This window comes from Corvus brachyrhynchos, unplaced genomic scaffold (genome assembly GCF_000691975.1).
Source record: "Corvus brachyrhynchos isolate BGI_N302 unplaced genomic scaffold, ASM69197v1 scaffold114, whole genome shotgun sequence".
Taxonomy (NCBI): domain Eukaryota; kingdom Metazoa; phylum Chordata; class Aves; order Passeriformes; family Corvidae; genus Corvus; species Corvus brachyrhynchos.
Genome location: NW_008238337.1, coordinates 1,176,364 through 1,197,147, shown reverse-complemented (window position 1 = coordinate 1,197,147; position 20,784 = coordinate 1,176,364). Strand labels below are relative to the sequence as shown.

At 44.9% G+C, this 20,784-nt stretch overlaps 1 protein-coding gene across 1 annotated transcript in view; it reads left to right on the top strand.

Moving 5' to 3' along the window:
* The window catches only part of TMEM132C (transmembrane protein 132C), a 136,390-nt gene that overhangs the window by 81,435 nt on the left and 34,171 nt on the right, over positions 1-20,784 (top strand). Inside the window, exon 3 of the mRNA XM_017734755.1 lies at positions 3,484-3,667. Within this exon, the coding sequence (XP_017590244.1) occupies positions 3,484-3,667 (184 nt within the window). The remainder of the gene's footprint in view (positions 1-3,483; positions 3,668-20,784) is intronic.

Below are 20,784 nucleotides of genomic sequence, written 5' to 3'. Positions count from 1 at the left end.
TATTATCTTTCCATTAACAGAACATTTCCATTCCACCTTCTTTTTCTAAAACTGCGCTGCTCAGAAGCATTCAGGGGCTCTGCTGCCCGTTCTCCTGGGGCAGCACTTCGCTGCCAGCCTCTGCCAGGAGTAAATTACCCCATCCCTGACGTGCAGGCTCAGCTGCTGGGACCATAAGCAGCTCCTCATCGCTGCCCATCTGCCCCAGCAGGGAGTAGCTGTGGGTTCAGCTCCTGGCTGATGTCTGCTCAGACCCACCCTCCCAGGGGCTGCTCAGCACATCAGAAGGACTCTTCGCTCCCCTGTGCAAGCACGTGCTCCAGCCTAGCCCTGAATGATTAGGGTTTTTGTAAATTAAAATAAATCCAAGGAGTGAACTGGCCCAGGGGAGCTCTCAATCCAATCAAATTAGACTCATATATCCACCCTGGAGCAATTCCTTAGAAGCCCTGCCTTCAGGAAGCTTCATTTGTAATCACTACATGCTGTGTACTTTAGAAAAGTTTTATAATTACTCGCTGTTCCGGCTGCTGAGCACTTCTAAATGTTGGATATTAAGGAACTGCTGTTTCAGTCAGTGAACAAGCTCTGAACATTAAATGTGCTTCGCGAGAAGCATTTTTTTCTCAGGCATTACACATCTCTGAAGGCATACTTTCTTTCAAGTGGATGCTTTCCCAGCTGTTGATCATCTCTCTGTTTCTTCTGTGTGAAGAGAGAAGGAGGAAACTGATGATGGCGTGACATTGGATAAAGGCTGGTTTGCTGTGGAGGGAGGTGGCTGCTTTACTCACAGATGCAGGCACTGGAATGATGGTGCAGGCCAGCCTGGGAAAGCACCAGGAAAAGCTTTGTCTTGCACCATGCTCGTTTTTTGACATTGTTGTGTCACACGTTTTACAGAAAAAAATATTTTAGCATTGATCAGAGATCTGTAGATGAATTTTGGTAGCATTTTTTATGGCTCTCCACCACTAAAGCAGCCTGGCTTTGTCAGGGGTGCTGGGGACACTTGGCCAGAATAGCTCAGTGAGTGATTCCAAGTGCTCAGGGAGAACTGGCAATCCAAACTGGCGGGTGTTCTGTAAAAGGTGGTAGCAATGATTTCTTTCACAGAACAGCTCATCAGAAACATGCCCCAGGCACAGGATGGTGCTAGGGTGCTGAAGACCATTTCTAGAATCGGGTGCTGCGGTTGCCAGGGGTTAATAGAAGATTTGCAGGGGTTAATAGAAGATTTGGCAAAACACAGATGGGTTCCTTAGCTGTGCTAGCCTTCCACACGACCCTGAGTGTGTCACCAGCCCCTCCTGCAGTCCTGGGAGCAAAGCTGGGACACCGAGTCCACAGGGAAAGGGAGGAGAGGTCTGGGAGTCAGGCACTGGCTGGAAATGAGCCCTCTCCCACTTCAGATCTCACCTCGAGCTCTCTGGAGCTGCCAGCAGAGCTGTGGGGCTTTTGTTGGAAAGGTGCACGTTTCACATCTGCTCAGGGGATCTTGGGGGAAATGCACGCAAACGTCTTCATCTGGAGACCTTCCCTGACATTCATTAACTCTTACAACAGCTTTGATGAGTGCAAAGATTTATTCTGCATTTGGTGTAAGGGAAAGCCCTGAGATAGTCAATCACATGGAAAAACCTTTTCTCTGTCAGGTACTAAGAATCAGAACTAGAAATGGTGCAAATAATGTCATTTCAGGTGTCATTAATCCAAGGCATAATGGTGCCTTTAGCAGCTAAATGAACGCTGCAGCTCAGGTGATTCAGGTATCTTTGCATATGATCAAGTTTTCAAATAAATTACCAAGTTCCATCCAGTATATATTCATTTTGAGGTGTCCCAGAAGTGTGTATACCACAGTTATTGCAGTTGCCTCGTATTTACAGGCTGTAAGATTTATTTAGTGGGAACCCTTCAAATGGCAATAGGCTGGGCTTGAGTTATGAATTGCTAAACCCATCCATCTATCACATTACTACCCAAAATCACTCTCTAAATGCAGGCAGGGAATGTGCCACTATCACAAAAGTGGCCCAATGTCTCTTTTGACACAGCAAGAAAACAGCAAGGGAATAAATTTCAAGCATTAGGCAGTATTAAGGCTTTTCAGAGGGAGCCATCCTAATGAAAACCCATAATCAAAATAATAATTACCGGGGGAACCATTTGCTTTCAAGGTAATCATGCAAAGTAAAGCACAGAATATGTCTTAAGTGGCAAAAAATGGTGATTTCTGTTCACAGGGAGAAAGAAAGTCTAGCACTTGAGAATATAAGTGCTTTGTACATGATCAGTTCTTGATGGATTTTTCCAGAAATGGGCCTTCATGTCTTGTATGTAAAAAAGAGAGGAAGAATTGAAGCTGTTACGTGATGAATGCAGGCGGAGGTGTGATGAGGCTGGCACTGGGTTACTGAGCTAGGAAGTTACCTGTCATTCTCTTCATTTTCAATTCATTGCAGGTTAGGTTAGATTGCAGTAATATTCAGTGGAATATTAAGGCTGTGGGAAGACGTTTGGAAAGTTCCAGAAAAGTTAATGTATAATTTCTAGTGAAGGGAACTTAAACTTTCTTTTTTTTTTTTTTTTTAATTAAACCAGCAGCTAGTCCAGCAAATTTCTGTCATATATTCTTACTATTTCTGGTGTAGTTAAAGAAATTTCGTGTGAGGGAAACATTTCCAGCATGTCTTTTCTTAATTTTTATTCAAATTTGCTTACTGAGTTCATGGTTTATTTTACCTGCCACAGCTTTGTTCTTTCTATTTGCTCTCAGCTGCCTGAGATTTTAATTTAGAGAGCACCTCTAAGATTGGACTAATAGTGTCATTTTTTTCATTTAATCATGTTAATTGTTTTAATGGCTTCCCTATGCCAGCTACACTGAGCTTCATTGCTGAGGATTTCTGTGATTTTGGTGGTGGACATCTTCGGGGAACCTTGGTTTTCTCTTTGACTGCACTAACTCCGGGTTCCTCAGTCTTCATGAGCTGCACTGGCCTGAACTTTGGTTGATCAGAGTTCAAATCCAACTCATAATACGAAACATATTTGTGAAATCATACAAAACATGTGATGAAGTGTATTTTGCCTTCATCAGCTGCGGTAACCTGGATTCCATCCCTTCACAGTGCCCATAGTAAGAGCAGCTGACCCCTTTATCTTTAATCTCTTTCAAAATACCATAGCAACAGTTGCACTAATCTTCTGAAGACCACTTGCTTTGCATCTTACTACTTTTTTTGTAATGTAATCAGGCACAGGGCAATAAAAGATACATGATCTCCTCATCGCTGCTCCAGCAGGGAGTAGCTGTGGGCTCAGCTCCTGGCTGGGTCTGTTCGTGTGCTCTGAAGTAGCTGTGGATTGGGAAAAGTCCTCCTGAAAGTGTGATACCTGCACTTCCCGGTGACTGATTCCCTTCATTTGCCTTCTTCAGAGAAAGTAATGGCTCTCCTTTGCCTGTTTCCCTCTCCCCAGAAGCACCAGTCTGTTCCACGAGGTCGTGCAGCTGGGCTTTGAGATCGCCAGTTTCAGCAGCCTGTCGGGGACGCAGCCCATCACCTGGCAGGTGGAGTACCCCCGCCGGGGCTCCAGCGACATCGCCCTGTCCGAGATCTTCATCTGCCAGAAGGACCTGGTGGGAATCGTGCCCCTGGCCATGGTAAGAGCCCCTTCTAGCTTTGCTCCACCCTTGTGGGCCGAGGAAACCTGTGCCAGCCTCAGCCTCAGCATCCTCAGCTCCTCTGGGAGCATCCCTCGCTCCGTGCTCTGTGCACGTCACAGCTGCAGTTCTTACACGGCAGCCACAGAGCAAAGGGGTGCTGCCCCTTCAGCCCTCTCCCTCAGGTTTAGTCCCTGAGTTTCTGGCATGCCAGTCTGCTTTCTCACAAAGCCAGGTAGATCTTCCTTCCCGCTTCTGAATGCCTCGGACTCGAAAGCTGCAGAGCAACTTCAGAGGGCCTCAAGGACCTTCTGCTAAACTCCCAAGTTGCTTGGTCCTTAGTAGGCTGAGGCTGATACCAATTCTTCTGCCTGATGCCCTAATAGTGTAAGAACTTTTGGTTTCAAGTCAAAAATAGAAAACAATAATAGCCTCAATAATATATTTCAGAATCATGAAGTGCAGACTTTCATGGGGATGAATGCTTTAGGTTAAAATCCACTTTCTCTGCTCAGCATTTTAGGAAAACAAGGAATTTCACTGGGTTCTCCAGCATCTCAGGTGTGCTGTTATTAGGCAGGCATTTTATTTTCTGTTGGTCAGGATTTGGAAGTACAGTTACACATACCTCTGTGCTTCTTGTGAATTTTGCCTCTCCTATGTATAATCTTGGTGGCAAAATTCTGGCAGTCTTTTATTTGAACAGTGTTCAGCAGATAATTAGATGAGTATTATTTCCTGGAAGTCCCAGGCTTCAATATATTCTCCCCCTTTGAAGAGTAAAACTGCTGCTCCTATCAAATGAGGTCATGGCCAGCAATTTCCTGATCCACAGTCTGTTAAGTCAGCAGAAAGCCTGTACTGCATTCCAGATCTGAGAGGGAAATAATTGTCCTCATTACCTGTCAAGTTGAACAGAGAATATTTATTAGAGCATCTGTCCTCTAAGGACTGGAGAATGTGCGTGAAGAAGAATTTTGTGGTCAGATTTTATTTTGAGATAAATGCCTTCCACTACCAAACAATGGACATGTGTCTGCTGGCAGACTTTGTGTCTTCTTGCTCATTTCATGAAAGAATTCATCAGCTTCTTCTCTGTATTCCATATCTGAGGGAATCAAGATTTTAATCTGTCCTGTCAGGGTGTAATGCCTTTGCACTTGCATACAGGGTTCTTGCAGACTTGTGTCTATTCTGCATTAAAATTCATCTGCCTGTAAGGGTTCCTGTGAGAACTGGAGGTCTAAATGGATGAATTTAGTGTTGTATATATCATGTAAGGAGAGATCCTTTATTCCCAAGAGATTGCCAGTAGGCACTGTGGGTTCAAACAGAGGGTTCAAACAATGAAATCATTAAACCTTTCTCCTCACAAAGCTTTCTTGTGTTTATCTCATTGCTGTACCTTGTGATAACACTTAGCCAGAGCCAAAATACCCTGTGTTACCAGAATCCAGTTGGATAGAACACCAGAGTGCACTTGGCTTTACTAGCAGGATATTGGTAGAGAAAGGGAATCCTCAGTTTCCTGCAGCTAACACTGTGTGTCCAGCCAGGGCGCTTTCTTCATGCAGGCACTGATCTCCAGCTGAGCTGATTACCTGGCGGCTCTCCTGCTCAGAAACAAGAGTCACACTGAGCACAGACAGGGTGATAACTGTATCTGCTGAGAAGCCAGATCTGAGTCTTTATCCTCGCTGCCAGAGGAGCAGCAGCACACGCTTGTGTACAGAAATTAGATCTCAGTGTTTAGCAGCAAGTGGGGCTTATAATCCTCTGGAGGGGAAGGTAGATTTTGTTGATTCAAGCGTGGAGTGTTCCCGGGTAGAACTGCTAACATCCGAAGTCAGAGCAGTCCTTGCACACTTCTGAAAGTGACCACAAAAAGGAGCTGCCCAAAGACCCTGCAGTGTCCCAGGATGGAGGAGCTGCTCAGGTCTCTGCATGGGTCTGAGGGGGGCCCTGGAAAGCCTTGGGAGGACGGAAGCAGCAAACTTCTGCCTGGTTTGGGTATAGCATAAAGGCTGTCTCTGACCCATGGACTACAGCTTGTCTCACTTGAGCCATTCCAAACTTATGAAGCAAGAAGGATCATGTATCTTTTATTGCCCTGTGCCTGATTACGTTGCAGAAAGAATAGTAAGATGAAAACCGAGTGGTCTTCAAAAGATTAGTGCAACTGTTGCTATGGTATTTTGAAAGAGATTAAAGAATTGACATTGTCAGCAAGAACTGAACCTGAAATTTTAAAAGAGCCTTGTAGGACCTGGATCAGTGGAGCAAGTGGTAGGGTAAAGCTGCTGGAAAATCAATGGGAATTCATCATGTAGTCAAAAAAGAGAGTTTTAGCAGAATCCATATTCCATGTGCCTAAATAGTGTGTGCAGGTAAGGAACAACAACACAGGGATGCTGCTACAGGGAAATAATAGGAGCAAGAGACTGGGCTGACAGTAACTGTAATAATTTTTTGCCAGAAAAAAATGACACATCAATTTGAGGGAAGTGTGTTTTTCTCCCAAGCTCAGAAGTTAATCAGTCTGAGTAATTTTGGAGGACGTGTCACCCTTCAAGGTAATTGGAGAGGAAAAATGAGACAGAAAAGTTAGAAAGATGTAATTTTAACTGGCTTGTTGCTTTCTAACTCTCACATAACAGAATTTTAGTTAAGTACAGTGTATCAAACTAGATCCTAGTCAGACATGCACTCTCCTTTCCAAATTCCTGAGTGTGGCACTTGGTGAAGCCATCCACTCGATGTACTTTTCATGCAGGCTGTGTGAAGGCCTACGAGGCTCCCTCCAAGTGTGAGATTAAATTTACATTGTTGTATTTCCATCATTGAACAGCAGTAATTACTGAGGCAAGACTTGTGAAGAGCTAATGTCATTTATTAGACCTTCTGATAGAGATGGGAACAAACAGATGCTCTTGCAGGCACACACTCCCTCCTTCAGATCTCTTGACTCACTTAAATCCCAGCTGCTGTGAGATAGCATAGCTACAGAAACTGGGGCTTGTAAAATTCATCCACTAGGAGAGTTAAATAAGAAAATAAAATAATTTCTTAAGGCAAACCAGAAAATATATCCCACTGTCTGTGGACAGGAAAAACCTACTGGCTGAATGGTGCCCTATTCTGGCTTTTCTAAATTTCATGTTACTTGTTGCAGGATCAATTAGGAAAGTGCTTTCATAGGACCTTAAATAATTACCTGCTAAGCTGCTTTTGAAAACCTCCTCAATTAATCACAGGTAACCTCAGAATTAGCCAATTAAGGTGTACAAGGTTGCTTCACTTACTTTCCACAAAGTTTTCTAAGATTTCCATCCTGCCAGGAGCAAATGTAGCCAACTCTGTAGATTCTGCCTCTTGGCTCTATTAAAATATCCCAAATGCACATCTGTAGTGTGTGCACACACAGGAATCCCACTGGAGAGCTCTGTGTGTCTGTGTTCAGTGTGAGGCCACGTTTTAGGAAGCTCAGGCAGAGATTTCTTTTCGTGCTTTAAATGGATAATGCGTATTTTAAACACTACTAAATTTTGTTTTGGGATAGAACAAGGTGGAAAACCTGTGTGTAAATGCATCATTCAGTGCTAATATTAAAGGAGAGCTCCTTCATGGGGGGAGGATGGGAAATCAATGCTTTAATATTTATGCAAGAGCATCTGGGTCCCTGTATCTGGAACTGGAGCAGGAGTCCTTCACCAGCAGGGTGCACTCCCTCTTAGGTTGATCTCTAAGTGTGACTTGCATTAAATACAGATATTAAAATGCTGAAGCATAAACTCGATGTCAGGAGTCTATTCTGAGAGTTCTACTCTAAATTTACTTCAAAGGCCACTTGTCACCATGGGAAGCCATGCAACTTGCTCATCCATGCATATTTCCTCTTGAAAATAACACTCATTTTCAGTGGGTCTTTCGGGTTTCACTCCTCAGCCTCTGTGATCCACTGGTGACTGCTTACAAGCAAAGCATGGCTGGAACAGGCTCAGGCATTTCTGAAAGGTTCTTGCTGCTGTTTCACGTGCCCAGAAATTTGTCTGTTCTCCTCAGCTGTACCAGTGGGTCTCATCAAACCTATAATAAGCTGTCTCTGCATGTCCTGCCTTTCTACTGGCGGGAACTGATGCACCCACTGCTACAAACTGAAGCATCTTTCCCCTGTGAAACAGCATCCTGTGAGCTGCTGCTGAATCCAAGTTTGAAGTTTTTATGCAGAGTAGCCTGGCCATGGCAGCATCAGTGTGTAGCTGAGACTCTCAGCTGCTCATTAGGCAGTGCAGTTCCTCGTGCTTTTTGCTCAGTGCTAAGTTGTTCATTAGGAAGTGCTTGTTTTGCGTGTTTCTTTACGTTCTGAACTCAGTGTGTTGATGTTCCTGCTGCAGAAGCAGGGGATGGACCTGCTGTGGAGCTGTGACTCAGCCAAAACCACTTTCTGACAGTTTTTATGTGTGCTTGTTAACTGGCTTTCCATTAAAACAGAGATGATCAAAAACTTAGCTCCCAAAGCACTGTTGCTTTATGTACACATTTATGTCTGCTCTTCCCTAAGGTAAGGATTTTTTAAGGTATTTCACTGTAATGAAGTCCCTGCAATACCATTTTAAAATATGGACCCGAATAAATAGAGTTTTCATGCCTGCACAGTCTGTGAGTTCACACCATAAAGCTCTATCTAGTTCAAGGTCACACAAGTGCAGAATTCTCACTCTGGTTCATCTTTCAGTCTTGATAGAAGTGGATGCAACAGGCACTGAGGAGCTTTCCAGAAGGAAAAATCCATTTCCAGATTTGCTTATCACAAACAAACAAATGAACAAACACATCATCCAAATGAACAAACACATCATCCACGTGTCAGACTTTTCAGCTGCCAGGTATTGTCTCAGATAATTCAGTTATGGATCGCATGAAATAGACACTGCGAGTTGTAGGACGTTTATTTTATGTGAAACTGAGCTATCACTATTAATACACCAACTGGGACAGCTTACAGCAGCTCTGCAGCCCTGACTAACACCGTGAAGTCAGGAGTGTCGGGAGTTCAGAGGGGGTGTTGGTGAAAGAGCAGAGCCACAATCGCTTGGGTGAAGGGGGAGACACAGAGATGCCTTCTGTGCCTCCCGTTCCCACCACTGCAGGCTGCAGTGCTGCTCTGAGGAGATAGCATTGCTTCCTTCAGATTTATGGGGACAGAATTGCACTGACTGTGCCCCTGCTCTCTCTTGGTATGAGCTGAACTCAGGAGCCCCGTGCCTGCTGGTAAATCGGCCGTGTCCCACAGTGAGCTCAGCTGGCACTTGCAGTGCTTATTGATTAATCTTATCTGGGAAGAATTGGCGTTTTTTATTGTCTGCCCATCAGGAAACAAAAGCAAAAAACGGATGAACCGTTGCTCATTGATCTCAAATTGGTCAGAAGATGCAGACAACATAAAGAATCCAAAATGACTCAATTTAACACTGCTTTTTGAAGTCCCAGACATCATTTCTACAATCCTTGCGGTTTGCCTCTAGTTTCTGTTGTCCTCTTCTTTACTACAGTCACATTCAGTCCTGCCTTTTGCAGGAAATGAGAATGGATCAATAAAGCTATCTCAGCTGGCTGGAATTCATATTTCCATTGCATCAAGCTGTATGTCATTTTCTGTGCAGCACAAGAGTGTGCATAATTTCCTCTTCCAGCATCCCCCCTATCTGACAATGCTGTGGAATGGATTACTTCGGGATTTTTAAGATGCTGAGGAGAGGTGGGGCCAGCTAGCTTCCATATTTTTAAAGATCTCTGAGAAATATTCATACAAGGCTTAATAGATGCTTCTTAGTCTTGAAAGGAGGCAAACCCTGCTAACCAAACAAAAAATTGCAGAACAACAAGGGTGTGCAGTGAGAGAGCCAGCAAGTAAATTATTGCTGCTTGGTGTGCTGGAAGAGGAGTGTCAGAAACCTGTAGAAAATCCTGTGTGTGAGCCAAGCTGATCAAAGTCAGGATGTTGGTCAGGGCTCACTGAAACTGAGCTCCCTGAATGGGAAGGGAGGGACAGCACAGCTGACAGAGGGACACAGGATCCCACTTGTGTCAGTCCATGGCCCAGCGTTGTGTAACGTGTGGAGTCTGGAGATGGTGTGGTTCTTGTGGTGTGTTTTGGGGACTGCTCTGAGTGTTGGTTCAGGTTTGTGATACTGCTCCATCAGAAGAAGACATCTGAAATAACAGTTAATATTTGAAGTGACAGCTGATTAAAATTCTGATTGTTTAACATAACCACAAAGGCAATTTCACAGCTGCTGCACATGTGAGCAGAGCCAGCAGAGAGGGAGGGAGCTCTGGTCCCACATGATGGTGCCTGAGAAGGACATTCCAGGGCTGGGTATTTCAGTGCTCAAACTGCTCAGGACTGTGTTCAGCCTGTGTGCCCTCCCCTGCTGCCCTCACAGCCACGCCAGATGGAGGAGGGCAGAGGGGCACTTCCCAGAAGGAGCAGACCAACTTCAGAGGCTGATGTTGTGCAGAAGTTTGCAGCTGAGAGAGAACTGGAATTTAAAGGCAGAGAAGTTCCTGATTTGCAGGACTGGAGGGTGCGTTGAGCAGCTCAGGCTGTGAGCAGAGCTCTGCCATGGCCAGCCCTGCAGGCAGGTGCTCGCCTGGCTCTGCCTCCTGCAGCACGGAGCTGCTCCTGCCAAGGGCTGCAGAGGGGAAAAGGGAGATGGAAGAACATGGCACGGCTTTGTCTGGGAGCTGCTGCTGCAGCTGGAAAGGGAATTGCACTCAGCAGTCTCCATCGCTAGACTGGGCCTTCTCCTCTGGAATTAATGTACTGGTTCTCCCTAAACTGGAGTTTTCTCATTAGCTTTAGCTGACAAATGATTGCCTAGACTTAAATCATAAATACACATCCACTGTCCAAACTAATTCCAGGCAACAAACATTTGTGGTTTTCCCTGGAGAGTAAGTGGGCTCCACCTCCTCGTGCTGTCACTTTGAGGAGGTGACAGCTGAGCAGGGGCTGCCAGAGCAGACCAGGTGTGTTTGCAGACAGAGCTGGTTCTCAGCCAGCCTGAGCATTAGGTGGGATAGCTGTAACCCATACAGAAAAACAGGAGGGATTTCTCTTAATTGGCATCTTCTAATGATGATTTTGATCTGTAAGGAGAGTTCTGATGTTTCTGGGGGATGCCTCACTCTTCACAGCCAGGTGAAACATTTGCTTAGCAGAGTCGTGAATTGTTTAGGCTGGACTCTAATTAAGGAGGTCCTGAGGTGTTACAGCCTGGGCAGTGAAACGATGGAGACAACGAGAAAATGCTTTACTCTAATGGGATATAATGAGGGAGCATGGGGTTAAAAATCACCATGACTTTTATAAGCCTCAGTGTTTTAATGAGCTACCCCAAACCTTAAAAACCCAGGAACTTTTCACCTTCGATTTGCTGTGGATGCATGTTTGCCCTGCCCTGCTCTCCGTTTACAGTTCATTATCCAGACAGATGCTCATCACTGAGGATGTTTGTCATGGAATTCATTAGGAATCTGTACTTTAAACTCAGTAGTTCTGCTTGAGGGAGATAACTGCAGAAGGCAGGACAGGGCTCAGCTCAGTGCAGAGGACAGAGCTGGCATTGTGCTGCTGGCTCTCTCTTCGCCCTTGCAGCAGCTGCTGGAGGACACGAGGAGCAGCAGTGGGGAGGGGATCTCATCTATTCATAATCCCAGGACCGAAAGGGTACCAGAACCTCACCAAAGCTTGGACCAACAAAAAACCAACTTTTCTGAGCTGGACAGGCTGTGTGCAGGGGCCCTCCTGCAATGCCCCAGCTGTCCTTGTGGTGCCATGTGCTGAGCAAGTGAACAGCCCAGCCCTTGCACTCTGTGCCCCATTGCTGTGGGGTGTCTCTAGAGCCCAGTTAAACTGCAGGGCCTGGCAAAGGGAATCCACACAGACACTGAACTGGTCGAGATGGGTTTTCCCCTCAGAAACAACTCATGCACCAGCACCACGGCACGACCACCACGCTGGTGAGAGAGGGAATTTCAGCAGGCAAATGGAAAAAAAGTGCCACTGACATTAATTTTAATCAGGTCCCAATCATCTGATTTGTCCTCGGTATTTTTTTTTTCCTCTAGCAGGGCTGATTGTCTTTCTACAAGATTTGTTACCTCACAGAACAATAATACAGGCTGTAATGATGTAATTTATGGCTGCAATTTGCTTTTGGAAATCCTCTATTAGTGAAAAATAGCAACAGTGCAGTTTTATTAATTACAGTAGGTGACTGTTGAATGCTGAGTGTCAGTACCAGAGGAGTGACTGTGTTGTGCTCTGCTTCCCAAGGCCCTGTAGGAGCAGAGCTCTGTGTCCTTTGGAGGCTGTGAAATGAGTATTTGGCTTAAACTAAATAAGTGTAAAAATAATTCAAGTTCACTGGGAAGTTTGAGAAAATGATAGAGGGAAACATTAGCCTGTAAATTTGGTATTGAGAGACACGCCAGAGTGTTACTGCAGCACATAATGTGCTCACATACAGGATGGCTCTGCAGAATTGCACATTTATTTACACCTTCTACCCCCAAACCGCTGCTTGCAGTTCAGACCTTGAGGTTCATTACTGAGCTCTAGTCTCGGTGTGCCATGCCAGGGAGAAGCACTTCATCTCTTTTCTTTCTTTAATGTGGACATTTTTTACCTCGGCATAACACTTTTATTTTCATTTGCATAAACCAGACTTTACTGGGATGTAGCCTGGGGAAAAAGGATGCGGGCAAAAACCACCTTGTGTGATTTAAAGGTGAATTCTCTTCCTTTTGTGTTCTGAAACAGTGCACAGCTGGCTGAGGTCCAGAAGGCTTGCTATAACCTCTCTGTGCTCTTGAGCTCTCATTTTGGGGAGCTAACAGAAGGCAGGAGGCGTCCTGCTGCACAGATTATGTCAGCAGCAGAAACCAAAGCGATCAGTCTCAGACCTGGGCGTCCTCGGGAATCATTTTGTCCAGGCTCCTGCATGCCCGTGTGCCAAGGCTGGGAAGTTTTTACACAGCTTGCTGCTTGATGGAGCCAGCAGAGGAGCCTCTGGTTTGGCTGCTGGAGCTGGGACAAAATGTCAATTGGAAGCACTGAAAAGCAGGACTGAGAGAGGAGCTGCCAGCTGGCACAGGTATCCTGAGGCATATGTTTTAAGGATGCCTGGAAGCTTCAGGAGTGAGCTTGGTGTGGTAATAAATAAGTCATTCGAGACTCAGTAATTCCTCCTCACTGCTCTTACCTCATCCAAATTACGGGCTACTCATTAAGCACTGGGAGGCTCTGATCTGCAAAAATAGGAATTGTCTGGTGGGATGGGAGCCACATGTCTGTCTGCAGTTAGTTTCTGCCTCTCCTGGATCCTTGGCTCAGGCCCACAGCAAGTTGACTCATCTTTAAAATGGACATGTATCTCCTGTGTTACAATGCAAGGGTTTGGCTGACAGGAGTTCTGTACTGCTGATTCTTTATGAAGGAAAATTCCCTGCTTAAACATGGATGCTGGTCTCCCCTACGTCAGTACTGGCAGGGCAGTTGTAGCCCTGAAGAGTAAAAATAGGAGTAATTCCATGAGTGAAGCAAGGTTTGTGGCTAGAGGTGATGTCTTTTATTAGGCCATCCAACAGATGGAAGAAAAAGCCAAGCTCTCAAGCACACAGATCTTTATTCAAGCCTCTTTCAGCGCTGGAAGTTGCTGTGAGATGCTCAGATAAAGTTAATGGTCACTGGGGTTGCTCCAGGTTATACTAACAAAGAAAACAGTGCTTTAAACAAATGGATTTGATCCCTTTGTCTGTCATATCCTGACTTAGACAGTAATCAGAGCAACCTCTTTCAAGGATGCTTCTCTAGCCAAGAGCCTCCAGCAGGATCTGGACAAGCAACCCCTGAAGGTAAAACATGTTTCTGCTGGAGTAAGGGGGAAGTAATTGCATCTGTGATTATACATACCATATATATTCAATTTTCCTCCTTCTAGATATATGCCAGGTTCAGTTTCTATATCATAAGGCCCACCAGTCTATCAGACGTGTCTGATCAATAATTCAATTTTCCTGTGTCAGTCTCTCATCTTTTTAACGGCAGTGGGTTTCTGATGTCTGTACAGTATCTGCTCTCATTAATGCAATAATCTTGTTCCTGCCCTCTGTGTGCTTTGCTTGGGTGGAGCTGCTGTGAAGTCAGTGAAATCAATAAACTGTTTGAAAAGGAAAAATAATCTAGGTACAAGGATAGGAAATAATAATGACTATTTCCTGCATTTTTATGACCACTTTTTCATGGTGGTTGCATAAGAATTCGTGGTGTCTTTGTTACAGATATTGCTTATCGAAAATTAAAGCTGTACAGCCAAAATAAGAAAGGAGCAAGTAGAAAATATCTCTTGCTGATTTCAAACCAGACTAAATTAAATTGAAATACTGAAGCAGAAGCTGCCTGCTTCACTTCCACTGTGGTTTAAATAGGGCTCTGACATCCACAAACTTCAGCCAAGTGCATGGCCAGGAACTGAGGAACTTTAGGAACTTCTAGGACATGAACACTGTCTATTAGAAGGAGAAAGCAGCTCATTAATAATCCATGGCATATTAATCTACACAAATAAAACAAGTTCACAACCTCCACAGCGGCCATAAAAATCATCCATGTATCATGCAGGACCCCAGTTACTTAAAACAAGAAATTGTCCTTGGACTTAATCCTTGCAGTCCATAAAGCATTTAAAATTACTTCACCTCGGTCACAGAGTTCAGACCACCCCTCAGTCCGAGCAGGACAGTGCCCTTTCCTTGGAACAGCCAGGCTGGGAAAGATTCCGCCTTGACTCTCCAAACGGAGTCGTTTATTCACCGTCAGGGTGGTTTGCAGCACTGTACAAAACTTGGTCCCTGTGCACTGAAATCTGGGGGCTCCACCCAGGAGTGGGTTCTAGTAGGCACCAGATTTTCATTGACTGAAAAGAATTTCAAATTTGGTGATCAATAAAGGGAGTGAGGACAGAGCCCCTCTGCACTCGGGGAGATGAAGCACAGAAAGGCAGATTGGAAACTGAGCTGGCACAGGTTAATGTGGGAGAAGCAAGGAGAGGATCCAGGTGCCTACACGTAGGGTCTAACCCATGAAAGGTGTCAGAGCCTGAGCCATCTCTCCAGGACTGCCAGGGCTGACACAGGACCTCCAGGAGACCTGGAAGAGCATCTGGAGCCAGGGGTGGTGCCTGAGAGCACGGCATGACTCTCTGTTCTTAGACACTTCAGTCTTCTCCCAGACTGCAAATTGAGGGTAGGATCTGCTGTAAAGCATGACCCCAAAAACACCTTCTTTTTTTTTTTTTTTTTTTTTGTCTCTTTCTGTGTGGATATTTTGAGTGTACAGTTTAATCTCTCAGTGGAGGGTCACAGAAGAAGTGCTTGGGTCTGACTACAGGAAAGCACATTAGTGAGGACTCTTTGGGGTTTACTCCATAGTGCCTGGTGGGATGGACCTTGGCTTTACTGAAAACAGATGTTGAATTCAGTGGGGTCAGGCTTTGAAAAATTATGTTTGCAAAATATTTACAGTAAGAAAGATGTGGGATGGAAATGTGTCATAGATAAAATGAAAAGCCCTGCCTCTGTCTGCCTGTGATCAAGTCTGTGGCTTCTCTTCCTGCAGAATGCCTCCCAGTCTTGTTTCCATAAGAATTCCTCCCATCTCTACAGACACGCAGCCTGTGGTCGTGTGCCCTGATGCTCTTCTGTGTGTTCAGTCTGCAGCTGCCTGTTGGTGACAGCCATTACAGCATTATTATTATTATTATTATTATTATTATTATTATTATAGCTATAAAGCCAACTGTAGAACGGGGCCACAGGTTTAACTGGAATGAACATGGGAAGAATTTCAAATTGCTGATGAAAATTGCCTTTTCACAACCAGCTGTATTCCCACAGTGGTCACAGGCTGGAGGCATCACCAGGGCTGGGCTGGCTCTGCCTGATGGGGGAGCAAACCCAGCTTCACCAGGGGGCCGGTCCCAAGTCACTTCCTCGGCTTCCTAAGGAAAGTAAATGACTGACAGATCTGGATAAAATGCCCTTAAATTGACAGATTTCATGTCTTTATACAAGAAAACAGAACTGTAAGCCATGGAATTGTGTCATCAAGGAAATACTACACAGTTCCATCCATGGTTTAAGCACCCCTGGACTGGCCGTCATCAAATCACGGGTGCCCATTGCCTTTCTCTCCCATCCAGGCTGCACCAATATTCCCATTCCCATCTGGGAGAACCTTAATGGGACCGTTCAGCAGTGCAGAAAACATGAGAGGTGCTCAGCACAGCCCAGGGCTCCCTCAGACCATTATTCCTGAGATGTCTGAGCAAATGAAAAGCTGTTCTTGTGATGACAGAGGCTGCGATGTGCTGAGTTTCTGAGGCTGTTTTATTGGCCTCGCTTTTGGTATCCCTAACAAGTATTTATCTTTTCCTGGGAATGTTGGGAGCGGCTGCATTCACTCAGTTAATGCTCTTAATATGTTTCTCTCCACTCTTTATTTTCCAAGCACTCTTCTAAGGGTGCTTATTAGATAAGAAGTTATATGTATGACTACATATTGCAGATGCTCTCGAATGTCTACCGGAGATGAAACGTGTATAATTTATGCACTGCATAAATGCATAAAACCAGAAGTTTTCAGGAGAACTTAGGACAGTTTATTGCTTGTATTTATCACATGTAAGTGTATTCATAAGCACCTGCAAGTGCACTCACATCCATAAGCAGCAGTGCTCTGAAGCAGCAGCAGCAGCAGCAGTGGTTCTCAAGTGTGTTGGACTCAGAATAAGGGCTTTTAACCTGTCACTGCACAGATTTTCATCCGTTTCCATTTTCTATGCTAAAAGGAACCAGTTACGGTGCTGGAGTTGGAATATCTCAGGTAATCGCTCACATCTCAAGCCATAACTCCAACTTTTCCTCTCTAGAGAATGTGTTTCCTATGTAAGTGCTTTCATTTCTAAGTCAATTTAAGCAAAATATTGAAAGTAAGGAATGAAATGTCATGAAGAGGAGCAGGTAGTTTCATGTGTTACAAATCAGCATCTTTTAAAAAATCCAGGGTTTTTGTTTTGTTTGTTTGTTTTTTATGTATAAGCTTGGAGAAATAAAATGTAGGCTTCTGCTTCTCATCTCCTCCAGTCACTTTTATGTCCTTATTCTGTATTTTAAGTGGTTATAGAAAGATGAAATGTGGGGTTCTGGTTCCCATCTCCTGCAGTTGTCCTTAAGATTTTTTCTAGGTTTTAATAGGTTCCAGAATTGTTTCCTTTGAAGTCATTTTCAGTTGCAGACTCTTCCTCCACACTGCAGGAAATACCATCTTTCTTTGCAAATGCAGATTGGCCACTGAATCCTGGCGTGGCTGTTCCAGTCATGAGAAAGCAGAGACAGCTTTAGTGTCATATTTGGGGTTTTAGTGAGCTGTTCCTGATTGAATTTGGTGCCACAGCTCCTGAAAGGCAGAGAGCCCCAGCCAGAGGCCCAGCACTGGTGAGACACACTACTCATGAGAGACACTCACAAAGGACAAACTGCACTCATGTACAGCTTTAAAGATGCTGAAGGAAGATGCAATCAAACATGAAAACGTTGATTTTATTCCATGTCCTTATTGATTCGCTTTTCCCATCACCTTCATGCAGGTTTTAAGATAAAACAGAGGTTTTATATATTAAAAAAAAAAAAAATTAAAAGCCATAAGGGATGAAATCAAGACCCACTTAGCTACAGTGCTGCTTGGAGGTCTGTACTTCATAAATAAAAGTAATCAATTTCTTAGTTTTGTTGTGGTATAACTCGGGGCTGTGTATTTCCCCAAATATATTTAGAAAATAAAATGGAAGGAAAGTGCTTTATTCAGCAAGAAAACCAAAACCAAACAGTGTCAGATGGTGTGGGAATGATTTTTCTCATCCCTAGATCTGTTCAGAAAGCCAGAAGAATCACTTACTCACCAAGATGTGCTGAGGATCGGTTGATCTGGTTGCTCTTTTTACCCCCTTTGGTGTAGAAAGTCTCAGCACAGTCTCTGCTCAGCACTGACAGCCAGCACGTGGAGCCAGGATGGGGTTGCTTTTAGAGAAATAATAAATACACCTAGCATTAATATTCAGGCAGTGGAACGTTCCTGGTGGAAATATTAATGCAAGTGCTTAGATCCTTATGTCACAAGGGAGAGGAAAGAAGATTTCCTGGTTAGTCTCAGTGCCTGTGGCAAACTCATACGGCTCCAAAATTAAGTTTTGAATTGCTTTTATGAACTGCATATGATAAAGTTAGTATAACAAATACTGTGAAGTAAATATTTACTTCTGAAACCAATTTGTTAAAAGAAATGGGAATTTGATTCTCAGTTGTTCAGAAGTGGAAGAAGTGACAGGAGCTTCAGAGGCGTCGTGGTTCTGTGGTTCTGCCTCTCTGGAGCTGCTGGATGTTAAGGGTTCTTCATTCCACTGGTTTCAAAGCTGAACGTGAAGAGAAGGGCTGGTTATCCCCCTCAGCAGAGAGCTGCCCTGTCTGCCAGTAGAAGTCTGTCCCATAAGCTCTGCAGAAGGGGCATTCAGCAGCCCTCAGCTTACAGCAGACTTCGTCCCTGTCCCTTTTGGAATGTCCGCCCTGATCACAGCCCAGGGCGTGCCCACTGCTCGTTTCCCTGCTGGCCAGAACATCCCTTATGGCCTTTACAAATGGAAGCTCATGCTGGTAAGATTTTACTTTTTTAATTGAAAATTGCTGAATTCCTGTTGTAATAATGTGGGTGGAGTCCAGAGCTCTGTGCCTGACCTTGGCTCGGTGTGGCCTTCGTGCCTGCACAGAGCTGAGCAATGCCAGCGTTTCACGTCGCTAACTGCAAACAGAACAAAGCAATTAGGTGCTCCAGTCTCCTCTTACTTTGGAAGGGATGCTCACTTTTGGCAGATGATAGAATTACATTTAGCAACACAGTCTGCCTCTGCTAAATCAAAATAATCATTGGCGATGCTCCCTTTTGCACGTCTGAATGCTAACAGGATGGATTCACTGCAAGGAAAGTGGGGATTAGTCATCCAAGGATCCAAAGATATTTCTCTGCATCCCTGTCTGTTAATATATTCTACATCCCCCCTTTTCTGTCTGCAGAGTGTAATTTATCAGGACTCAAAAATTCCACTAGCAGGGTAGTTGAAAACTGTACAAGCAGGGAAGAAAATGGAACGGTTTGTTGCTAATGTAGGGGGCCAGTAATTAAGATTTATCTTAATATGGAGACTAAACAGAGACAAGATCATTGATTAAAAGGGCATTGCATTTTTGCAGAACACCGAGTTCCCATTTTGAAGAGACACTTAGATCTTCATCGTAAATTACACTGTTCACAAAAGCTACAGGGAAGATTGTGCTGGGCCCAGAAGATTCCCATCCCTGCTTTGCTTTCTCTCCTTCTGGCCCCAGGAAGCTGCCACTGTTTTCCTGGCAGTGGTCCAGCCCCAGGAGGAGTTGGTGAGGGGCCCAGCCTGAGCTCTGATGGGCTGTAATGGTCCAGCCCCAGGAGGAGTTGGTGAGGGGCCCCAGCCCAGCCTGAGCTCTGATGGGCTGTCAGAGCCACTTTTCTGGGAAGTGAGGAAGATGAGTCTGAATCCCTTTCCTGTGTCCCTGGCTCTACATTTCCTCCCTCCATCCTTTTGAAGACTCCTGGAGACCCACAGACATCATGTTGATCAGGGTCTTCAAACAGATGTTGTGCATGCCAGGGACAGAACAGTGCCAGCCTCCACCTTTGGGTCTTTCCACGGGAGATGTTTGGGCTGTGTTTGACTTGCGCGCTGTTTGTTCTTCAGGGCAGGTACTGTCCTTAATTTCTGTGCCGTGTGTATTGTTGGCCATTTAACAAAGATTTAACAGAGGAGATACCTCACAGTGCTGTCGAATGGAATTAGCATCCAAAAGAAACTTTGAGTTCCTTTGTTCTCCTGTCCTCGTCAGAAGCAGACTGCAGAAATGGCAACTTTTACTCAGTAAGTCTGTTTCTTATGTAGATTTTGAACGGCCTAATTTTTCTCCACAGTTAATTTGTTCCTTAGATAACATTTTCCTTGGCAGCGTGGACCTCAGAGTAGCCTGGATTCCATGTGGATCCATGTTTGGATGCTGAGGGGTGCTGTTAAGTGAGCAGGTTGTCCCCTTTTGGTTTCACTCCTGAATAGCATTACCCCGTTTCTTCTGCAGTTGATATCACTCATGAAGTAAAACCCTCATATTATAAAGTGATAAATGAAGCAGAGCAGGATTAAGATGTGATGGGCTGATAGTATTGGAGACAAGTGAAAGAGCAGCCCAAAATCAACCAACAAAATTTGCTCTTCCCCACTCCTGCCAGAGGGTGACTCTGCCTCGGGGGGTCCTCAATCATCCGAACTCCTTGGTCTGCAGGAACACTGCTGTTCTTCTGCAGGGTGTGCTGAGAATTTGAAAAGCAGAATGTCAGCTTCTTTCCCTTCTTGTACACACTGCCTGTGGATGTGGAGTGTCAGAGGACCCCGTTGGCAGAAAGCACAATGTATAATTTACTGTTAATCATAGGATTATGTGGATAAACAGAGTCTGCTGCCTAACAATGTTCTTCCATTAATCAGCTGTAATCTTAGCAGATTAATAACTTGAATCCACACCCGTTGTGTTCCCAGCCTCACAAATCAGCATCACAAGTGCCTGCAGTGCAGTGCAGCTCTGTGACTGCTCTGCCTGGGATGCTCTGGAGCTCGTGATGCACAGCTCCGCGCCCTCGCTGTGGTGTTTGCAGCTGGCATGTGCCGTTCACATCTCCCACATCTCCATCTTCTATTGCAAATCTGCTGCTGGGGGTGTCACTGCTCCTCAGGGTGATGGGTTATCCCCAGCTGGAAGCACAGCCCAGCTCCTGGAGCTCTCCTGTGAGGGCTTTGTCTCCCCTGACTGCAGCCCTGTCAGCAGGCAGGACTTGCTGGGTCTGTCCTTGTTCTGTGAGACAAATGCTGGGTTATTTTCAGGCAGACAGTGCCCAACTGCCTCTTTCCCACATGCTCTTTCCC